We start from the raw sequence: 25170 nt of genomic DNA on the forward strand, positions 1-25170 counted from the left end.
AGGTGGTATCTCGCCGGTGGACATAAATACAGTAAAGTAATATTCTAATCACAATATATACACAATAATAAGTCCATCTTACTTGTGAAATGTTGTCTGTGGAGCCCTCACATCAATAATCCATAGATCCGAACAACAATATCCCTCAGTGCTGAGGCATCTTCTGCTGTTTTGATTGAGCAAAGTAGGAGGGTATTTCGCTCCAAGATGGCCGCCGTATTTCCTGCGCCGGAGCGGCCAATGCGGGGTCTACTCTTATATTATGTCTATGGGTCCGTAGTGTTCTGGGGTCCTGTGTAGCTCCTGCAACGAGAACTTAGCTGACTTTAATATTTCCTGTGTTTTATTTTGGTCATTATTGTTACACTTAGTGTTGATATGTGTGTGTTAGGCATGTCTATCGGACATTTATAGAATACAGACAAATTGCGTTCCGTATCGGTTCAATACGGGACGCAACATTTAACAGCATAATACGGGATGATTCCGTATTTTATGGGACGGGTGGCAACCCTACTGACAGACCACTTAGTGCATTTAGCTAGCTAACTGGCTAACTATCTAGCTATTGCTAGATAGATGTAATTTATTTAGCTAGCTAGCTAACTCTATTTATCTGACTAGCTGGCCTAGCGCCATCCTGGCCACCTGTGCAGAAATGTAATATTTGATTTACTGAACCTAGAGTACATTGATAGGTAGGCCTAAACATCAGCGGGTTTGAACTGTATGGTGAGTTTAATACCTGGTCCATAGTTGCGTGATGGTGAAGGTACTACTACTTCATAATTTTTCAAATACTTTTATATTGTCTGTATTCATGAAAATTCACACATTTTAATACAGCTCACCTTATATGGGCCTGTGCATTACATGTTATATAAACATCGCATCAGACCCGACCGTTTTAATAAGCACTTTTTTAATGAAAAGCTACAGAGCTAAATGAGACTGGGTCACAGGAAAACAACAGAAAAAACATAATTATTCATCAAAGAGAACTTCTTAACTGTTTTGTTGGAAAATATCAACATACACAAGCTGAACAATCAGCTATTAAACTGTTGAACTGCTAACTCCATTAAGACTAACAGGTCATTAAATTAAGCTCAACAGAGGAACGCTTTTCAGAAGAAAATACTTTAAGATTAAGATGGCAGCAGATATAGCAGTCTCTACATTTGCTGCCATCTACTGGATGGATGGATGGATGAATGGATGGATGGATGGATGGATGGATGGATGGATGGATGGATGGATGGATGGAGTCACGCATCACTTTCTGCTGAATTATTCATGCTCATTCATTAAATGTCCTTCTAGAGTACAAGGTGTTTTTTTTGTTTTTTTTACATTTTCTCAATCTCCAAATGACTTTTCCATTCATCTGCAGGTTTTAAACCCCAAGAAGAAAGGCAAGAAGAAGAAATACATCAATTCTGGGACTGTAAGTGCGCCCTGATTGGTTGTAGCTCTCTGTCCTTTTCTCTGAACCGGATCGTTCGTACTTTTTAAGAAATTGGATTTCACCTCTTGGATCTGCTCCTCTTATTGACTCTCTTTGCTGTTTGGCCTCCTGTTTTGTCGCTTTATACTCTCTTCCGTCATCCGTTCATCCCCTCGCCGTCTATGTGCATGTGTGTGTGTGTGATGGTATGCATGTTTGTGTTTTTCCAGGTAACTCTGCTGTCCTTCAAAGTGGAGTCGGAGTATACCTTTGTGGATTTCATCCGCGGAGGGTGAGTGGAATGATAATTAGCCCACACTCACTGCAAGACTAAATAGACTTTTTTTTTCCCTTTGTCCCTTTGTGTGTGTATGTGCTTGACTGAAGAGACTTGATGGGATTTCCCCAAAATCTCACATGTGGGCATAATATTGAAATCATGTTTGTTGAGAATTGATTATATTTTGGAGAAGGTCTCATTGCAGTTATCTAATTTATTTTGTTCATCTTTAATTACGGCTTCCATTAGTTTGATCCAATTAAACCCACAGGGTGGTGTGAGGCTGCTATCACGCCATACCAATTAGCCACCAAGCAGTCAGCCAGAAACTGATTGAATTGCAGTGTATATTTTTGGTGTACTGAGTGTCGGACATATAACCTTTGTCAGGTTTACTGAAGCACTTTATGTTCTATGTGCAACAGGACACAACTGAACTTCACCGTAGCGATTGACTTCACAGCGTCTAATGGTAAGTTACTGAACATAGACTGGGCAGACTATGTGATTTTGCTCATTTTCAAGGAAATTAACAGTTTTTTTATGGTATTTTTATTTAAGATGAAATATCAGCCAAACATCCAGAAGTTATATTTGATCTTCAAGTGAAAGATGGCAGCCTAACAAGAGTTCCTGTGGATCAGTGGTAGCGTAGGTTCCTGCGTTCACAAAAGCATTTGAACTGCACCAGAGTTCACTTCAGCTGAACTGAGACCTAAGTATTTAGATGAACCAGAGTTAGCATCACAGTTCAATTCTTGACTTCATCAAGAGATTGCTTTTACATCACAGTTGAATTCTTGAATTCTTTTCTTGACTGCTTCTGCTATGTTTTAGGATATTGATCCACATATAACTCATCCTTATGGTTCTGGTAGACATCCACTGGTCTAAAAGCTGGTTAAAGATCGCATAAAACGCTGTTTAAATGTGACTAATCTCCCAAATTTTATAAAAAAATCTTTGTGCAAGGAGCCTAACTTTAGTCTCAACTTATCACAGAAATTTCTCAAAAGGCTTCTTGAATCATTTTGATGTTTTTCAGAAAGCTTAAATTTGTAGTATCTATATTGAAGAGCTGTCAGATTTGAGATGGCTAAGATCTAGTGAAGACAGATATCTTGAAACAATGGAAAAGATCTTAAGTATAAAGGGAAAGCATTTTAGACATTTTATCTACATAATTTGATAAAAGGCAGGAATAATTTGTCTGCTGTTACATGTGATAATTTCCAGGTTTTAACAACGAAATCACCAAATGTCCAATGACCTTAGAACTTCCCGTTCTATCAAGTATGCTGATGACAACATAGTATATCAAAATGCTGTTTTTTTATTTTATTTTATTTTTTCAAATAAAAATTATAACATTCAGGAAAACTGCTTTAAGCAAAAAAATATGTAGTTTTCTTTTGTCAGAGCATTCAGAGAAAAGTAAGGTCATAAAGGTTTGATTAATTGGTTTCATGTTTCAGTTGATTCAGTTTGGATCAAAAATCCACTAAAAATACAACTAAAGATTTGTGACTTGGGGATGTGAAAGACAAAACATTTTTAATAATACAGACAACCTCCCACAAAGCATTCACTGCCTCCCTTCTCCTGTCCAATATAGCGTTGAACTGTCAGTCACGCAGCTAGCCACGCGCTGCATTTGAGGTTTTTCATTCCTTTCAGTTGCCATTTTACTGCACTATCTCAATTCTTTTATTTTCTTATTACATATTTGACTCGTTTCGTGTTAGACTCAGTGTACAATTATCTGCAGAAGTCATGGATGAAATTATGGCAGGTCATCAAAGGTGCATGAAGCTGCAGGGGAGGACTCCTGTGATTGATGCTGTCGGTTTATACTGATAGCTGTGGAAAAACAAAAAAAAAACCCTTTCATTTAATTTCATCTAGCAGCTGGTGATCACAGATCTCACCTGTTTTGTTTCCTCCAGGCTGAACAGCCATGTTCTACTCACTCCACATCCTTTTATTCAATGTTTTGTTTGGATGTGGATTCAATTCAGAATTCACATCAGTCAAACTGTTGAATGCATTAGAATATTATTAAGAAGTTCATTTCAGCAACTCTATCATCAAATGAAATACATCGTATGGACTAATTCCATATAGATTGATGCTTTCAAGCTTTTACGTTAAATGTGTTGATTTTCAGCTAATAAAAATGTGACATTTAAGATTCATAAGATTATATTATGACAAAGAATTAGAGCCATGCTAAGGACATTTTAAAAAAAAGTAAAATTGCAAGAATAAAGTCATAATAATATGAAAATAAACTTATTCAAGAATGAAGAAAATAATAAGAGGATAAAGTTGGAATATTATGACTTCATTCTCGTATTATTGACTTCAGTCTCTAAATATTACAACTTTATTTCTTTATTATCATATTATTATGACTCCATTGTCACAATATTATGACTTTATTCTCGCAGTACTACAACTTTATTCTTTTATTATTTCAACTTTATTCTCATATAAAGTCAAGTATTCTAGCAACATTACAACTTTATTCTCGTCATATTATGACTTTCTTCCAGCACAAGTTTATTTTCATAATAACTTCATTCTTATTTTTTTCTTAGTACGGTTGTAAAACTCCTTTGAAAAATATGGCATCAGACCAATAAAAAAACACATTTAATACAGAAATGTGGGCTTAATGAAAAGCCTGTGTAATTCCTGCTTGAAGGTTGTAATTTCAAAACAGTACTTTTTATCTGACCAACAAGCCCCATCAGCCTTACTTAATATATGTAATATTACAGTTTCTTGTTTTTTGTAATTTGACCATATTGGTCATTTAACTAATTTATCCCTGTTTTATTACAATATGTACATCGCTTTCTTAGGACATTTCTCTGAAACCGTGTTTTAGCGAGTTAGGAACACTGTACTTGTTTCATACAAACTTTTATAAATCGTATTATCTTTTAAACATCTTTTCTGGGGCGTGGCCAGGGTGAGGGCCAGGGATGGACTTGCTTGTAACCCATTGATAACTTCTTGCAGTTCTGAATATGTTTTAAATAATGAATGTGTTTTGCTGAAACATGTCAGATGTGCACAGTACAACTTGATATTTATATTTTCAGAAGCGTATTGTACACCCGCGGCGTAACTGGAAGTCCAATTAGATAAGGGGAAACTCATAGCTGGATCTGTTAGTGTGAATAAGCATCAGCGTTACTATGGCTTATTAGATCAAACGGGTCTTTTAATAGAAGGCTTCTCTGAAGAGAATCTTATCATAAACCCAGGAGTGAGAGATGACATTCAGTTGTGAGAACTATTACTACATGTGCAATAATCATTGTGCGGGTAAATGCTAAAGCATTATAATAAGACTGATTACTTCCCATTATGACCCAGTTGATTATTTTTTTTCCATATGATGTGATTTTCTTCCTTTCTGTTCTCAGGTTTTAGCGGCCTTGGGTTTTCCACATACATTTACACATACATCTTCTGGTAGAATACGGTGGTTTTTTGCTGCTTGGAAACAGCTGCAATGTTTTCTATGCATTGCTCAACCATTTCCTTATGATGCACTTTGGATCTAAACAGAGTTAACAGAAGAACATTAAAGTGTGATTAATGATAATTAAAAAAAAAAAACTAAAAGTTGGAAATGTTTGTTCAGATTGGATTATAGCTGCAGTATGTAACTTTTGTTAAAAAAATACATAACTTTTCAAATTATCCCTTTGTCTTGACAGTGTGGTACGAGACAGATAAAATGTGAAAAAAATCACATCCTTCTCCCAGTGCAGTTTTATCTAGAATCAATCAATCAGAGCTAGGAGGCGGGTCTTAGCACTGTCAATCACCCTCTGTGTAGTTCTTATCTACGCTGCAGTTAGCAGAATTTGTTGTGAATGCTATGACTGGTTAGCATAGCTATCAATGATGGGGATAAATGGTCTTCTTGGATTGATACGTTTTTTTCCTCTGCCATTAGCATTCAGCAGTGAGTACATGAGATTGATTGACAGAGCTAAGACCCTCCTGGCTCTGATTGGCTCTGAGAGGTGCATTTCTTCAAACGGCAATACTAGCTAAGAGAGGAAGTAGAGTAGATCAATTTTGTTCACAGATTATTGTCTTATAACATACTATCACAACATGGTGACAGTTTTAACAAACATATAAAAACCATATATTTTTTTAATGAAACTTAAGTTGCTGCAGCTTTACGCAGACATTGCAGTGTTAAGCTTAACCAGCCAGGCACAGGTCCTTTTAGTTTCTCACAATATGAAACACAAAGGATTTTATGTAGAATTTGAAGTTCTAAATTCAAGTTTCAGGAAAGTTTGGAAAAAAGCAAAGCTACACATTCCCAAGGGAATTAGCTTTAATCGGTGAGCTCAACCAGTTTTGTCCCACCATGACAAACCTTGGAGGAGGAATCCTCCGAAATCCATTGTGTCAAACAACAACTTAGTTTCCAATGTGCCTCCTATGGGCCAAAGTTGTGTACACAGCCAAAAATCGTTATTGGCACATAAATAAGGTTATGCAGCAATTCCCAGTAAAACACATTGGCATTAAATTTTGATGAAGTTGATTAGGCTGATATATCCAACTGGGCCTCCTCATGGATCTGTGTTACTTTGCCCATCTGGACCCTAAGCCAGCGTTCACACAACTCTCAGAAGCCTTGGTGTTGTCATCAAGTAGATTACATAATCAAAGCAGAGAAAGGAGCCTGTATTTTTTCAAACCCTCTTGAGTCGCGGTCTTTAGGTACAGACTGTGGCTAAACACCAGATAACAGCACACTCACACCATGATGAGAGTGAGTTGTACAAAAACAAAAGCAAGCAAAATCAGATGAACAATCAAAACACACCAATTTCCAGCCTTTGCTGTATTTTAAAATTGTTTCACAATTCTGCTCATGACATTAAGAACATGAAGAGTTGTACTCCTAATCCCATAATTTATTTGAAAATCCACTTAGATCTGTTGCTGGTCAAACATGCAGTGTGATGTGGGGGCAAACCTTCTGTTACAACGTGGAGATATTTCCTTTGGTCACACCTGTTGCGTTGTCTTTGGGGTGTGTGTGTCTTCTAAGGTAACCCATCCCAGCCCACCTCCCTCCACTATATGAGCCCCTACCAGATGAATGCATATGCCATGGCCCTGAAAGCAGTGGGGGAGATTATCCAGGACTACGACAGTGACAAGCTCTTTCCTGCCTATGGTTTTGGAGCTAAGCTGCCCCCTGATGGCAAAATCTCCCACGCCTTCCCACTGGTAAGATGGACACACGCATACAAAACATATAGATTCACACTTGCAGAGCACGTCCGTGCAGTCGGCTTGGGCCAAGACGTGTGGCTACAACAACAGCTGGGCATGCGAGTTGAGACGATAGCTCATCTGCCTGCCTGCGGGAATCTCCCGGCAACCTCTCTACTTCCTCCTGGCTCCCTCCCAAGGGGATGAAGGCAGACTGTCAAACATTGCTGGATTCTAAGCTGAAGTAAAACTAAGGGATGTGTATTGTTAGATACAAGCTAACTCTTGATGACTGCAAACTTTATTGTATAGGCAAAGATTATCAGGCAAATGAACACACAATTGTAAAGGAATGCTTCAAATTCAGTAGTTTCTTATTGTACTTTAGATGAATATGTTGTTGCATGTTATAATGGAAATAATTAGAAATAGATTTACTCTTCACCACATTTACATTAAAATACTTGTTTTTTTTTTAATAGCCAGAAACAGTGGTGTACACATTTATTGCTATGTGGGTAAGCATTCAGAAGCTAAAGTCCTCATGAGAAGTCAGGGATTTTTCATTTGTATTTTTTATTTATTTTTTTTTTTGGAAAACTCAAAAACAGCAGCAGTCTCCAAAATGTCTGAAGATCTTAAACCAAGTTCCTATGGAAGACCCATCCTGCCATAAACAAGAAGTAAGATACAACAACAATATTGTATCTTACTTCTTTTGTGAAGGAATAAAATAAAAAATGCAAGGGCTACAGAAAATATATTAACAAATTGTCCTCTCTCTAATATAGAAGAAAAAGATATTAAAAATAAAATTAGAAAAATGCTACAGAGACAACTTAATAGCTAAAGATAAAAAAATTTAAAAAGTATCAATTTAAGTCTGTTATTTTGATCAGTTTTTTTTATATTTTTGCATTTGATGGCACATTAATTCATTTGTTGAACTATTTTTGTGGTGAGTAATGGAGTTATTAAGCTTTTATGTATTTATTTCTGAATTCCCTAATAGTAGCAAGATTAGTCTTCCATACCTGACAAATGACCTGTTAGTATTAATTTCAATTTCTTACAGAAGCATGAAAAACTGTGTTCCAAAGAGGATTTTTTTTTTTCTGCTGATAAGGGTGTAAGAAAATGGATGGAATAAGTGATGGTATGAACACAACGGTGGTTGATTAGATAATTTAACCACCTTCTCTTCTGGTGATCTGTCAGAGTTGGTTTATGGGTCATCTATTTTTTTTCTTTGTAACTGAACAGAAATACACCAAATTCTGTAGTACATCCTCATATTAAATTGTCAAAGTCAAGCTAGCATAGCTGACCTTTGTCCCTATTTTTTTTTATTAAAACTTTTTCTTGATTTATGAAATGTGATACTGTTGAACTTTATGTAGTAGTCATAGTGTTGACAGTATCAATTAATGGCATGGCATCACCATTTTTCCATTAAAATAGTTTCCTTCCTATGTGTGTCTGTGTGTCTCCATATTGTTCTTCTCTGTGTTGCAGAATGGCGACAGCGATCAGCCAAACTGTGTGGGCATAGAGGGAGTTCTGGAGGCCTACTTCCAGAGCCTGAGGACAGTGCAGCTGTATGGACCCACCAACTTCGCACCAGTTATCAACAAAGTAGCAAAGTAAGCTCAAAGGAATCCAACATTTTACACTAAATCCCACCACTTCAAGCTTATGGTGAGATATCAAGTCAAAATCAGAATAGATTGGCTGTGATTGTTTGATTCTTATTTTAATGTCTGGAACTTGAAGGATTGACCTATTTTTTCACAAATTTCTCTCTCTTGGTCTGTTCTTGTTTAACAAAATGGTAGATTTTTAAAATTAATTTCAAAACTGTTAAGGACTCAGCAGTTATACACCTACCTCAGAAAGAGGGTGTACTTTCTTTTTATCATGACTCTGAGCTACAAAGATTATAGCTTCATAAAAGGTATCAGTAAAAAAACCCACGTCCCCAAAAACCAGGACTTTTATTAAATTTAAGGAGTGAAGTGGTGTGAGATGCTTGTGTTTGGTTTTACCTTTTGTGCTCATTTATCAATTTTTTATAATTAATTTGCACTTAATTACATTGATATCCATGTTTAGCAAAAGTTAAACATTGTTGGTAAAATCACCTTAAAGTTTGATGACAGACATGTTACCAGAACATATCATCACTCTGGGTTTCCCAAAATAACCTAAAGAGGCAACAAACAACACAGATGTCTAACCTGATACCAGCCAGTGCAGCATGCTAAAAGGAGGTTGTTTTGTTATTCTCTCTTCTAATCACATGAGACACAGACCAAAATGGATTGAAGTAAAGTCTCGACTGTTTCCAGTAAATCTTTTGACTAATGCAAGTTTTTTTTTTTTCTGTTAGTATTTTGCTGTTGCAGGCTTTTCCTGCATTAAAATTTGTTACAGCGTCCTCCTCTTCCGTTTGGGGAGTGGAGATCTTTTCATTATCCCTCATATTTATCTGGAATTTCCCTTCAGACACTGTTGTGCTGTCTCCTAATCTAGATTCTTGGAGCAAACGTCATGTTTATGTCCCACAATTCTTCCCTTTGGAGCTTTTTTTGTGGACTGGTAGTTGAAGTGTAACAGACTTTTACAATAAATGATGTGGTAAGTGGTTGTCAGACAGAAAAGGCTGCTGAACCAAGTACCAAGCTGCACATGGTTTACCATTTTTGAATTTGGCCTGTTGGATTTCTGAAGGATATATGTCATAATATATGACATATATAAGGTTTTCAAATAATTTATAATTCATCTTTTTTTTTTTTTTTTTTTACACAAACAATATTCTTTAACAGAATGTTGTTCAATTTTCAGAGCCACAGGAGACTTGTTCTGATATAAAGAGCCTGGATGTCTCACTTACACTTTGAAAAAATTTACTGCTTTAACCTTAGAGAAATGAGTGACAAGTGTCTGACATTACAGTCTTTATGGTCTCTACTTAGATATGTATTACTTCATATAACACCAGAAAATGTATTTTCTGGTTTTTAATGGTGCAAATGTATGACTTTAATAAATGATAGAAATAAATAAATAAATAATTCTTGCAAAATTATGACATTTTGACAAAAGAGCATGTTCAGGTTCTTTCTTGTATTAATGTGAAATTTTTGGTGGAATTTGTCTATTTTTGTCTGTCTTTATCTACATTGACGCTAATACTCACTGTAAGTCATAATCTTGGAATATTTTTGATGCAGTAATAGTAAAAATTGCTTTTCTGTTTAAAAAATTACCTCATGCTGTACAAGGTATAGTGCCGAGACTACTAACATGTTAATTTTGAGTAATTGACTACAGAGATTTAAACACATTGAAAATTTTAATGCAGTTAATCACATGTTTTTTTTATTTTTTTACATACAATAGGTTCCAGCCGGAACCTTTGTGCTCACATGTTTCTGGTACGTCAGTAAATCTGACACATGAACGACATTCACATAAAGCAGTAAAGGATAATGAAGCTGCTTCTCTCAGACCTCCGAGGGTTCATTGAGCTTCAAAAAAAACAATCTGATGAGATGCTGGAAGAGATTATTGTTGTGCACTAAAAGGAGTTAGCCTATCAGAGAAGCTATTCAAGCCTAAAATAGCATCTTCATGCTAAACATGTAGCAGCAGTAGCACAGAAGTTCCAACGCTGTCAGAATCCACACTCCACATTTCTAAAGAAGTTCCATAAATAATCAAGAGTTCCTGAAACACTGGAAAGCTGAATGGGTAGAATAACACTTTGAACCAATCTGATGGTTGAATAACCTGAAAAACATATTAAAAACAATAAATATCTTTTTGTTGAGCTCATTCATATGTCTATTCAAAACGTTAGCAGCAAAAAGGGTTTTTAATTAAAAACTATTGCTTATTTTGTTCTCAATTAAAATGTGTGAGAAAATAACTTTCTTTTACAGAAAGAACTCTGTTCATCCAGTGAAGACGTGTTGTTTTTGTTTTAGTCAAGGTTACGCAGAGATACTTTGGCTAATTTATTTTATTCTAACACTCAAGCTAAAAAACTCATTGAAGATACTTTAAACAATACTTCAATTGACCAATTTCTGCCTTAAGCTACAAAAATCAGTCAGAGGACACATTACGCTGTCAATGAAAAACCCCATTAAATTATTATTATTCTCTACTTTGAAGGCCCTAATTGTTCACCTCTGATACAGAACTGATCCTCCAACAAGAAAGCTTTTTTAAGTGATGTGAGGTGGAGGAAGGAGGCTTTGACGGAAAAAAACACTCAGACTCACATTTCACTGACTTGTCATTTAAAAGGTGGTTTTGGCTGAAGCATGACCCGCTTCTCCATTATAAGATTCTAAACGGGAACATCATTTAGCAAATGAACATGCTCTGTTAAGCATCGTCTGTCTTTGTCAAATTGTCAATGGTCTTTCAGTTCAGAAAAAAAAAAAAACATAAGTAGAAACTGTTTATAATTTCAGCTGTAAACATCCTCCTGCAGGTTTTAATTAAAAGAGCAGTTCAATGAAACAAAAGCAGGGTGGCCTTTTAATATTTTGTTAAGTGAGTGGTTTGAATTATTAGGCTGCCTTCTCCTTTGTCCATGTTCTGGTAGGAAAACTGTCCATATTGAAAAGGGACTCATTTCCCATCACATATTTCACATGAATATCATTAATATCTGGAAACATCGGAATTAACCAGAAATGTCTTAAAAATGTCTTAAGAATGTTTGGATTACAATAGGCATTTTTCTGAGTGGATTATAAAAATGAAATAAATAAATAAATAAATAAATAAATCCACTTTACAATTTGCTTTCCTAAAAACTTATTGAATATCCCATTAAAATTCATAAAGGAAAGAGGAAAACTGTTGTCCTGTCTAGTGGTGCGGGGAGAGCATTAGTTCAGTCCTGCATTGAGGGAGCAGACAATAGCTGCTGACGCTTGAATAGGACGGTTTCTCCAGCTGGAAGTATTTATTTCATGGACGCCCTATTTTCTTTCTCTGTCATGTACAAGTGTTTGTTTGTGGCTTACCTTCTGCATCGAAATGTGTCCAGTCCCTTGATAAAAACAGCGTTGTCTCTCTGTTTAACCAGCTTTTCCTGAATTTAAATGAGGCTGAGGAGCTCTTGATGCTTTCATTTGAGGAAGAAAAACAACACAATGCAGTAATTCTTTTTGCCCAGCCAATAACATCAAGGAGTATCTGAGTCATTTTTTGTGTCGGCACTAAATCGTCAGGAATGCAGAGAGCTAGGTGTTTAACCATAACACTTGTTTATTCCTTGTTTTAATGTGAAAAATATGCTGCTGTTTTTACCATCCATTCATTTCTAATCTCGGACAGAGCTCGAATGGTGTCAGTTCTTGCTCTTTTTTTTTTTAGCATGAAAGCACCAACTTTAATACTGGGAAATGATTTTTATTGGCTGGTGGCGAGCTTACTGAGACCAAACCAGTTAAATTGTATGAGTCTCATGAAAACCATCAACCATATATAATGTTTTAAACACCGTCTTCAAGACTTTGTTTTATTGAACCTAATCTGTGTAAAACAACAGCAAACAGTAACAGTAAATTAATGACAACTTTATTGTTTAATAGAACCATGCAACAACCGCAGTTAGGGTTACGGGCAGGACTAGGGTTATCTACAATGTTCCAGATGAGTGACCAATAATTAGAAACTACTTATAAATTAGCAAAAATTCTTTTGGAAATGTTTACCTCAGGTCAAGGAAGTAGGAATGTTTGCTTGTACAAATCAAAGAAACACAATAGTTTCCTTTTTGTTGGATTGCTATAAACAACTAAAACAGTCATGCCAACATAACATACACCATGTTAGATTTTCACAACTTGATTCAACCTCTTTCCTCTTCCTGAGGGCAGGCAGGTGCTTTGAGTTTCTGTGCCTCATCAGAATGTGAGCTTTAAACCGTGTGTGTGTGTGTGTGTGTGTGTGTGTGCGTGTGCGTGCGCGCGCGTGTGTGTGTGTGTGTCCCCAGCTGTGCAGCAGAGATTACAGATGGCTCTCAGTACTTTGTCCTGTTGATGATCACAGATGGAGTGATATCTGACATGGTCCAGACCAAAGAGGCAGTGGTCAACGTGAGTGAACTAACACACATATGCACCCAACACACACACAATGGAAGAAGAAGCAAAGAAACAAAAAGAAAACACAGCTAGGATCTGATGGGTCACAGTCCTGTCATCTCAGTTAGCAATAATATTTATGTATATCATTGCGTCCCTTCATTGTATTTTTTGTGCTGCTAGAAAATGAGGCAGAGTATTTTCTGACAATAGTGTTTTTATTTATTTGGTTTTGATAAAACCTGCTGTCTGCCAGGTAAAAATTTTGAGATAATTGCTTTAAACCCCCAAATGTTCCAGCTGTAAAACATTAAAAATAGTGTTGACATCTCATTGAACCTTTGCTACAAGCATTTTTCAGGGTGTTGCGTCAGTTTAAAAACCTTCCCCAAAGTGAAGCTGCAATACATCCTACATCCTTCAGCTTATGTCTGAAATTCCAGGACGTTTACCTGAAGGACCTCAGAGTGCAAACACGGCTTTCCCACAAATTAGCACAGTTAAGAATCAACCCATTTAGCTCCCTATAATTGGGAGGAAATCTGGAAAACATGACATGTTTTTATCTGTTTTTTTTTTTCTTTTTTTCTTGCTTTCAGAGTTTTCATCAAAACTAGTTACAGTTTGTGTTGATATGAATTTACATGTCAACACAAAAGATGTGCTTGTTGATTGTGGGGCGATAGCCTCAACTGGAATTCTTGATTCTCGCAAGTTTCTAAGTTTCCTTGATCAAAAATGCAAACACTCGATCACTTTTAGCCGTTACTAATTGCCTGGTTTGATTGGAGAAGACTGAGTTAGTTGTCAGAGGCTGAGGCAGTCGCTATTTGTAAATGTTGAGGGAATAGGACAGAAGTAGCCTGGTAAAGCCAGATGCTTTGCTTTCTTCAGAAGGTCTGGATCCTCGGCTATTGAGAAACAATTGCTTGATGGAGAAGTAGGCTATGATGAAATTTGAAATGATTGGATCTGATTTTACCCAGTTGCTAACGTTTGGCAGTGACATATGTAGCATGGCAGCTACATTATAAAGCTTACTGAAAATTGTGTGTGCTGTATGTGGGGAGTAGGGCCACAACATCTTTACCACCAATAAAATCTTTTAAACGTTCCTTTTGCGCCGCTTTTAATTACTCATTGTTTGGAAGCGTGGCCAACACAGACTGAACGGCTTCTTTCACTTCGTCCACTGCCATCGCCAAACTACTACCATAGGCAGACCACGATTCTAAAACAGTGCAGAAAATCTACACAGAGCAGTGGGAAGGCTCTGTGTAGGCTACTTTGGCCTTAACACTGAAGGCCAAAGTAGCATTAACAGCATTTTAAACCTCACCATTTTGTCTTATTGGAGATAAACCCATTAAAACTTCTTGATTAGCCAAAAACTGACATGTGGCATGAACATTGAGATTCAGAGTATAAAAAATATTAAAATGTCTAAAATATCTAGCACTACTCCAAAAAGAGCAGGGTGTAATAGAAAATGTTGCACATCATTTACAAAAAAACAAAAAATAAAAATACAAAAGTGACAGGAGGTATGCCTCTACACTGGAGAAAGGAGTCAGTTCAACTGATGTTGAACTGACTCTAGGCTACAACAAAAGTGCCATATTTTGAATTCCATAATGAATTGTTCTCAGCAATTAGTCTTAGGTGGGTTTCTTTCTTGGTGGATGACTTTAAAGTTCTTACGTGAATTTTACTGTCATCAGTGTAGCAGATGGATCGGGGGTTTTGTGATCAGGGGTTTCATCTGTAGACTTTACACTAATCTGTTGGGGGTAAAAAAGTTGTTGAGCCAATAAGTAAAAGGAACTCATCAGCCTCTGCTTTTTCCACATAAAATCGATACCATCCAGATTGTATCAATTTTGACACAAAACAGTGTTTTTGAATAATTAAGTTTTCTAGTATCAATTATATCGATATATTGATTACATTGACAAGCCTAACAAGCAGTCGGCTTTGAGTTTATAATAAACTCAAGTTATAAATTTGACCAAACTCTTCATCTCCAAACATCTACAACATCTGCTGAATTTAAAATGTAAACAATCTTTAACATTTGTGTTATTTTAACAGGCAGCATCACTTCCTCTGTCCATAATCATTGTTGGTGTTGGCCCTGCTGAGTTTGACGGTGAGCAGAATCATTTTTTTTTATGAGTAAACATGACAGAGAAGATAAAACCGCTGTAGCAGTTGATATCATCTGCTACTTAACATTTTAAATTGGCATTTGAAACAAATCTGAATAGAATATGGGGTTTTCTGCCAGCCAAAAGATTGGCTTATGAATTCACTCTTTAGTGAGCTAGAGTGAAGACTATTGGTGCCTACATGTCAACCAAAGAAAAGAGCGCTGGAAAAATAGTTTATTATTTCCCCCTTGACTCTGAGACTTCCATAGAGAGGGTCCAAAAAATAACAATATTAATATCTGGGAGCCTACATCTCTGAAGATTTCTTTTGGACAATTATACCTGGACAATAAATTTTTGGAGGCAAGTTCCTCAGGAAAGTGAGGCTTAGCAACTATTAAAGGAACAGGTTTATGTGTTTTCCAGGCACATAGTGCCATTTTATAGCATAATCACGTAACTATGTTAAAAAATTCCATATATGTCAAATATGACTACCAATAAATTTGACTTCATAATTTAACGCTTTGAATTTGGGTCTCTGTCTCTTTAAAAACTCCTGCTCTTTCTGAAACTCCACCTTCAGGAAGTCATAACAACATCACTATTCTATTAACCCTTCAATAATGTTTTTATTATGAGTTACTAGAAAGTAACTCATATGAGCTCAGCGCTCAGCATGCGCAGTTCCACCAGGTGTTTGCTAATTGCTGCTGACTAGTCTGAAGGAGCTGAGAGGAGGAGTCATGGGGGGGGAGCTGCTCTGTGAGGTGGAAGCTCAGTAGTTTGGAAACTGCAGCTCCCAGGAGGACCTGCATCTCGAAGGCGGAGCTGCTAGGTCCACTCAGGCACTTTGCACAGGTGAAGCTTTGATTGGAGAAGACTGAGTTAGTTGTCAGAGGGTGAGGCAGTCACGGAGAAAAAAGCATTTCTCAAATATCAAGGCAACACTCCAGGTATGTTTTTGATGAGGGAATAACATTATACCATGTGGTAAGATTTTACCCAATACTGCCCTTTTCATCAAATAATCTCGTGCTGTGTTATGCACACCCTTTGTCTACACTGACAAAGATGAACTAATTTGCTGAGATGCTGAGTGCCTCTAACTAACAGCAGCCTGACCTTCTTTCTGATTAGTTTAGCTAATAATTGTATGACCAATTATAGGAACTCGTTCTACTGAAGTGTCTTCCACATATGTGAGTTAATTTTTAAAGGTTCCCCTTGTCCTGAAGTAGTTACCAGCGTTGCACTGAGAAGTAGCTCGAATGAGCAGAATTCAACAATACACCACACAACATGGGGGGGGGCATCAACAATGACACAGATTCTTTGAAGATGTGAAAGGACTTGATTTTCCACAAATTGCATATTGTTTTTTCACACTTATACCCGTGTACGATGCTTTTCTGATACTGAAAATATTTGGCAAGATAGAACACAGTGTGGCAGGAAAGTTGAAGTTCAGCAAGTAAAAACTGACATACAGTCATGTTCAAACTGACAAATCACTTTAACAATTAATTCCTCAGTCAAGTCTTTGTTTCTCATGGTTGTCCTGCTCTTCCTGCTGAGGTGTCCTTCCTTAAAAAAATCACACATTGAAGCAGTTCAGAAACCGTCTTAATTCAAATAATTGGAAGAGTTCCACAAAACACAAAATTACCGTCACAAAACATTTCTTAATTCTATATAGCTGCTATTACCTTAGAGCTGTTCATTGAGTTGCCACAGTTAAAAAATACAATAATTTACAAAAGTATTCATATCCCTGAACATCTTCCACATATTGAGTCATTATTATCACAAATCTTGATGCTTTTCATTTGATGCTTTGTATTTTATGTGACCAACACAAAGTAGAAGATATTTGTACAGTAGAAGGAATGTTATGCAACTCAAAGAAGGTACACAAATTGAGCTCTTACCAATCTGATGATTAATTAATCTAAGTAAAAAGATTCAAAACTGTAAATCTCACATGTCTATTAGTTCAATAATTTAGCAAAAAATAAGGTTCTTGAATTGAAAATGTTGCTTATTTTATCAATTCAGAGTTTTTGATTAAAATGTGATTAATCAGTTACAGATTCTGCCATTAGCTTGATTTGAAAATGTTTTAGTCTACATAGTTCTACAGAAATACATTGACAACAAAAAGTAAAAGGGAATTGTACTATTGGAAGTAAATGTATCACCAGAGTGTCCTATATATGAATTGGTGGAATAAAAAATAAGCCCTGAACAAAAAGATACCCGCTAGAATAGATCAGGCTTTCAGCTAAAGCCATTTACATTCCAGCATCACTCAGTCTAAGACACACAGAATGATGTTTTATAGCAGAAAAAAATCATTTAACGGTGACCTTGACTTTGGCTTGACTCTGAGGGGCTCAAACAAGAAAGCTGCCAGAGCAGCTGTGACATAATGACTTCTCTATGTTGGTTAATGCTCCGCTCCCCATCCTGAAAGAAACGCCGTGGAAGGTCCGTGAAGTCAAGTGTGTGGCCGCCACACAGCTTTTAGATCAATGAATTATTTCTCAGAGGGGACTGCTGGAGTGTGAGTGTGCACAATCTGTTTCAGATCAGGAGGGTGTAGCAACTTCACACTTCATCACGGTGTCGTATGGCCTATTATTTCCCACTTGTTTAAGTAATCGAGTGGCAGGAGGGTTGCGAAAGCACCAAGGTGTGTTGAAGGTCATCATGTCAGTAATACCTTGCAGTCTTTGTGGCTCTTTTTTTTTCAAATTATTTCTGAAAATGACTTCATGCAATAGTGTTGCCTTGGAATGTTTTCTGACTCTGTAGGAGTTCTTGCTAATGCAGCTTCACATTGTGCATCACTGTCTTTTTATGGCAGAACCGCACTTTTAGGTTACTCAGTTCCTTTATAGGACATACTATCATTTAGATTTAACTCTTAATGTACGAGAACAAATTTTCCCCAGCTGTTCTTGCCAAACTATAGGGTTAAACAAAAAAATATATATGCTTCTTTTTTCTCACTTTCTGTGTCGGCTAAGATATACACAGACTCGTCAACACAACCCACTGATAACCCGACTAGTATATCAGGATTCAACACCAAAAAATACACAGGTCTTTTATGACCTGAAAAGACTATTCTGGTTAATCATGCTACATTTTTGGCAACTTCAAGCTAAATGTTTTGTGAGGCCGGCTTAAAGAATCATCTGCAATCAGACACAATTCTATAACTAGCTGTAGTTGCAGAAAGTCCTGGTGCTGCCATAGTGTGTTACAACAGAATTTTCCCAATGAGTGGTCTAAACTATGTTTTCCAACCGGTGTGATTATGCCCCATTTTTTTTTTTCCATGAGAATCCTATTTTCCATGTGTGAAGAGGTGTGTGTACCTGTTCCCAGTCCCCATGATGTGTCCCACTTCAGCAATTATGCATTGAACATGAAAAATCAACATCTCAAAGCTTCTTTTATTCTCTCCCCTGGCGGCTCCAGTACTGAGTAATTTTCCCCATGTTGCTGTCTGTCCTTTCAGCGATGGAGGAGCTTGATGGAGACGAGGTGAGAGTATCCTCCAGAGGACGTCTTGCTGAGAGAGACATTGTTCAGGTACTCCTCATGATTATATTTAAATTTGCAGGTTTGTCACAACTGCTTTTCGGCAAAAAGAAAAACCACAGGGGGTACAAGGCCCCGAAGAGAGTGGGTCACATTTACATCAGGCATTCAAACACACAATAATATGACAACTGAGAGAAAATAAACAGGCCTACATTAATGTTTAGTTACATTGTTGAATACGGTTACTGCAGTCTGACTTTTTTTTTCAGAGTTGGAAAACCGATGTCTCAAAAGGATTCAGTAGGGTCCTTTAATCGTGTCTTTTTAACTTGTTCAGTAGTTTAAACCCAAATGTATTACATTGTTAAGTTCACAGGATTGTCTGACAATTTCACATTCAATTCATAAGATGAGGCAATAAAACACAATAATGGGTTCACAAAAACTAGAAATTTTTCATAGAGTGAGACAAACAGATACAGCTTTTGGTAAAAGTAAGAATCCCCATTTTTGTTTTTACAATAAAGATTTTAAAAGTTAAACTGTTTTTTACAGAACCTAGTAGTAGTGCAGCTACATTAGTCTAGGTTTGAACAGAGTGTGATGTCAAATGCCAGGGGTGAATTGAACACATCATGGAATAATGATAATCTTATCCAATCTCTAATCTCACCAGTGATGTTTGGTGAAATCTGGGGTCAGGTGATTAGCTACACATGGAACATTCAAAAACATAAAAAAATTATACTGTCAGACTTTACCACAAACCAGACACATTTCTGTTTGCTAAAAAACAGCATGCACTCATAAATTGCCTCAACTTTATAATACAAATAAATATGAATTTATTTGTATTACTGTATACCGTTAAAATTTCTAGCATCAAACCCAGATTCACGCCTCCCAAAACAAATTGGGCTTTCAAGGCAGACCAAGTACAGTTAGATGAAATGGAAGTAAACAGGAATAGAGGAAGAGAAAGAAAACAAACACAGGGATGGATGAGAGGGATGGAGGCTGCTGAGCTCCATTTAAACCAACAAGACCTCTTCCTCTTAACTGACTCCAGCTACACATTCTGTGCTCTGATTGGCTAGAGAATCCCACACTTGAAACGATAACTAAAATATTTTAAAGTTCATTCAGGGTTCAAGCATGTCAATTGCTTTTCCGATAAACAATTGGCATTCTTTCTACCAAGAATCCCTTCTTGGTAGAAAGTTACTCAGTGCAGAGATATCAGTGGAGCCTACGGTTCCATGTACTGGCTGCCCTTTAGTACACACATACTTTCATTGGTTTAATGTCTTAATTTTGTTAAATTATGAGTTAGCAGAACACCACAGACATAGCGCTCATTAAGTAACATCCTGAAGCGCTAAGCCAGACCTTGGGTGTACTGTGAAGCAGACCTCCAATCAGAATGCGTGGAGTATGTTGTAGGCATAATCTCTGTATTGCTAATTGGGAAAATGGGATGTATAATATCCACTCGACATTTTTAAATTGGATCATTTTCAGTGTTTTGAAAATAATGAAAGGAACAGTAAATATGAGTAATTATGAATCTTCGGTTGCAGCCTCATGAGTCAAGGATGTGCCTTGTGAGCACAGATGGACAAATAGAGCTTTATTAGTAACTACTGTCTACAAGGCTCTGCAGACCAATGGAGGCCAACAGAGGTTAAGATCTATCACACTGGATAAAACCCAGATAGTAAAAATACTGGGAGACACACACTTAAAAAATATTAAGCTCTTTACAAAAACAACAAAAGCACAAATGTGAAGGGAACTTGAATAAATTAGGGATGCACAATATATCGGCATTAACATTGGTTTATTTTTATATTAGTCTTTTTTAACACATTGGTTTGATAAATTAAACTGAGCTGATATTAAATACCAATATATATTCCACAATGTTGGCGTTTGTTTCTGGAGGGGAGACAGTTGGTCATATGGTGTTTGGTCAGTCATGTGAAGAACCAAACTGAAACAATACAAACAGGCAGCTGTGTGGTCACTTTTTTCAAGGTCTCAAAAGGTTAGTGAAATGTGTTGCTTAAATACATTATCAGTAATTATATATTATCGGCCATAACAGCAACATTTATGTCAGATATCACTAGAATAAATGCTGAAATCAAAACCAGCAGGCAGGCTCCAGTTACTTAGGTTTCAAAATGGTAAACTTTTTGGTTTCAACCATTTTGTTCTTGGTTTCAACCAATAAGCTAAATTTGGGAAAGAAGCACAAATTCCCCCCAAAAACGATGCATATTTACTCTAAACAAGCTCAATTCAAACACAACATTTACCATTTTAAAACCTCAGAAACTGTTTTTTAATGCATGGAGCATTTTCTTCATAACTTTAGCTAGGATATTAAAGAAAAAAGGAACATCACTATTTTCTCTGAAATTTATGGTTTTTATTTATATTTTTCTGTTTCTACTCTGGTGACTTGTTCCTGATTTTGTCGTAATGCAACAAATATATTTGTGTTTTTTAGACATCTGAAATGAATTAATTTAGTAAATAGTTATTATTAAATATTTTTATATAGCCTATATAAATAAGTCATGTCACAACACACAAGTATATAATTTAAGGGTAAAATCAATGCCTATTCCATTCCAACCTGAGATCCACATAGAAAATCCATATTATATCCTTTGAGATCTCATGACATAAAGGGCAATATAATAATAATATAACTGTAGTTTAATAAATGATGTCTGTGTTTTCCAACTAAAGTGTGTGTGATTTTTTTTTATGAGCTATAGGGATTTCGACAGCATTTTTAAAAATTCCTTTTTCTCTATCATGTCCAACTCAATATATAGTTTTGGATTCCTTCTCCTTTACAGCATGCATTAAGCATAACACTGTCCTGATAAACACTTGAAAGTACATTTATCTGCCAAAAATAGTGATCCTTTACAGGGAACTATAAAGGAAGTGGCTAAAAAGCATGTGAAGAAGAGTCCTCAGTACATTTCCCCCTCAAAGACATTCACCCATTCATCCATTACCAGCTCTAAAATTGCCCATATTCTTTTTGGAAAAAGAAAACTTGTTCTGCTGCATGTTTTATTGTGAGCAGGCGATAAAACTACATCTGCCAGCAGTTGTCTTGGAGAACCTTCCAGAGATATGAGGAACCAGATGCAGCGTAACTTGTGCTAACAATGTGCTATTAAGTATTCAGATGGCAGCGGTGAGGACCCTTCTGTCGGCCTGCAGAGAATGTGATACGATGATAAATGAGTGTTTGTGATGATGAATGTGCAGCATCCAGATTCAGAGAGCAAGAATGTTAGGATTTCATATCATAAACTACCAGTTGGTAGAATCTACTTTGACGTCTTTGCTTCATATTTTGTCAATGTCTGTTCATTTCTACACATTAAACACCTTTAAGTTAGTAGAATTATTCACTAGTAACTAATAAAATGCTTTTTTCTCTATGTTGCTTTTACAGTGTATCTCTTATTGTTATTGACTTGGTGATTAAAGCGTTCTTCCAGCAGTGCTAATGATCACATTTAATCACGCAGTTGCTTTTAACCTTGTAGCAGTGGTTTAACAGGGATATTTAGATTAACAGCAAAAGAAGGAAGTTCAATCACTTCACACTATTTTGCATTTAATTGTTTCATTATTTTCCTTTGGTGACTGCTTTGCTCTAACACTGATTCTCAACTAAAATGTTTGGCAGGATGATTGATCTATAACATTTCAGTTCTTTTTGTCAGCGTTTTTTCCTCCATATTTAACAATGACTTTAGAATCTGTGGATTGTACCCTAAAATGTATGAGTGTATGTATAAATACGTAAGTAGCCAATCCAGGAGCAGCATTTGTTTTCCTTGGTTTTGATTGGCTGAACCCCCAAGAGCAGAGATAAGGAAGACAGTTGATGCTAGGTTCTGCGGTAGTGCTGAAACGGTTTCCACCGCATACTAAAGCAGATTAAAGTATTTTTTGGTCTTTTAACTACTACAATAGGCAGTTATGAGCATTTTAGAGGTGGTTTAAGTAGTCATGCATTTCAGCTATTCAGTTTTAGTTGTCTGATATTAGCTTTTAGTTTTGTCAGTTCCAGATAATTATTAAAATCAGCAATGTCTCAGGAAGCAGCAGTACATATATTTTACATTTTATCAGCCAATGAGGAAAAAAATAAATGTTTTATTTCTAAAGAAATGTTATCAAATGTCTCAGATTTACCTAAACCTACAGAATTAGAAATGTACTACAAAAAAAATCAATATCTCTGCTTGATGCTTTAGTAGCTTTGACAAACTCCTAACACACAAGCAAATCACTGGAAACACTGCAGGTGGTTGATTTGAATCATGAATAAAGACGGTGGCAAAAACACAGCACTGAAAGTTTCAAAAGTCTACAATGGTTAACAGGCATAGCTAATGTTCTTGGTACTAACTACTGAATGTGAGTCATTCAGGCTGGTTGAGGGATTTTTGTTTTTTGTGGTGGAACATTTGAGTTTTTATTCAGGTACAAGAAAAAAGAATTTAAAACATTGCAGAGAAGATATTGAAAAACTGTTAATGATTATTTTTACTCTGTAAGTTGTCATTATAGTGGTAGCATTATGTATTTTCCAGGCATATAGTGGTATTTTATAACACAATCAAGTAACTATGTTACCTTCAGTTGTTTTAAACGTACATATCAAATATGACATAAAAGAGATTTGACTTTGGAATTTAATGCCTTGGAATTGGACTTCTGTCTCTTTAAGAAACTCCTGCTCTTTCAGACACTCCGCCTTCAGCATGTCATCACAATATGATCCTTATGATGACGTTTAGTGTTTTTAGGAGTGTTGCATGGAGTAGGAGTTCATAAAACGAGCTTAGAAAACACACTGTTCCACCAGGTGTTTGCTAATTGCTGCTGTGACTAGTCTGGAGGAGCTGAGTGGGGGAGTGGCAGGTTAGGGATGCTTGTAATGTGGAAGCTCAGCTTGGAGACTGGAGTAGGTATCTTTGATTAGAAAAAAAAAAGTTTTTTTATATATGTTAAAACTATCATTCTGTCGTGACAGCATAAAATCAGACAGATAATCTGTGAAAAAAATTAGCTCCTCTGTCTGTGGTTCTACTGCTATCTGCAGAAATACACCGCTCTGGAAGAAACAACCATTCAGAGCCCGGAGGCGGGTCTTAGCGCTGCTCACACTGTCCCTCTCTGCTACACTGCAGCTAGTTCCCCACACCGGAGAATGCTCAGGCTAGTTACTATGGCTGCAGATGGAGGCAGATAAACTGTTTTTTCTGTAACGGTGAGATGTTTTTCTCCACATTTAGCACCTTGTACATGAGATTAATTGACAGCACTAAGACCCTCCTCCTGGCTCTAATTGGTTGTTTCTGACTGGAGCATTTCTTCAGACGGCAAAAGCTGCTCTTTTTCACAGATTATCTGTCTCATATTTTACAGATGATGTACACTCTTTTTTTATTCGATTTGACCCTTTTTATTCCCTGTCGATACACAGCTCTGCATTACCATGTCACCAGGTGACTCTAAACCCCTCCAGTCACTGAATAGATGCTTAGAACAGATAAATGTGCCAAAACTTTCTGCAGCTGACTGGAAGAACAATTTCACAATTTCACACCAGCGATCAGGCTTGAAACCTGGGAGTAGTGATGGACTCTGACCTGAACCTTCAGAGCCACATTAAGACAGTCACAAAGTCGATGTTCTATCACCTGAAGAGCATCTCCAGGATTAGAGGACTTGTGTCTCAGCACGATCTAGAGAAGCTCATCCATACGTTTATCTTTAGCCACATTGATTACTGCAGCAGTGTCTTCACAGGTTTGTCCAATACATCAGTCAAACAGCTGCAGCTGATCCAGAACGCTGCTGCTTGCGTTCTGACTACAACCAGGCAGACAGAGCTCATAACACCAGTTTTAAAATCACTACACTGGCTCCCTGTAGCTCAGAGAATAGATTGCAAAATACAGTTGTTAGTTTATAAATCACTAAACAGCTTAATACCACAATACATTAAAGATCTGTTGTTGTTGTACCAACCATCTAGACCCCTCAGGTCTTCTGGCTCTGGTCTGCTCTGCATCCCCAAAACCAGAACCAAACAAGGAGAAGCAGCATTCCACTTCTATGCACCACAAATTTGGAACAAACTTCCAGAAAACTGTAAAACAGCTGAAACACTGAGTGCCTTTAAATCTCGACTTAAAACCCACCTGTTCAGAGTTGCTTATGGCTAAATAAGGGTTAGAGTCCCAGTTAAATGACGTTTTAACTAAAGTTCTAAAGGATTAGAAAAGGGGTGCGGGTTTTTATGTTTTT

General features: G+C 36.7%; 1 protein-coding gene across 1 annotated transcript in view; it reads left to right on the top strand.

Moving 5' to 3' along the window:
• The window catches only part of LOC103152771 (copine-9-like), a 96148-nt gene that overhangs the window by 63930 nt on the left and 7048 nt on the right, over positions 1–25170 (top strand). Inside the window, exons 12-19 of the mRNA XM_016661367.1 lie at positions 1394–1447; positions 1678–1739; positions 2153–2199; positions 6826–7007; positions 8508–8635; positions 13015–13117; positions 15197–15254; positions 18785–18858. Coding sequence (XP_016516853.1) covers positions 1394–1447; positions 1678–1739; positions 2153–2199; positions 6826–7007; positions 8508–8635; positions 13015–13117; positions 15197–15254; positions 18785–18858 — 708 coding nt within the window. The remainder of the gene's footprint in view (positions 1–1393; positions 1448–1677; positions 1740–2152; positions 2200–6825; positions 7008–8507; positions 8636–13014; positions 13118–15196; positions 15255–18784; positions 18859–25170) is intronic.

Source organism: Poecilia formosa, unplaced genomic scaffold (assembly GCF_000485575.1).
Source record: "Poecilia formosa unplaced genomic scaffold, Poecilia_formosa-5.1.2 Scaffold327, whole genome shotgun sequence".
Lineage (NCBI taxonomy): Eukaryota > Metazoa > Chordata > Actinopteri > Cyprinodontiformes > Poeciliidae > Poecilia > Poecilia formosa.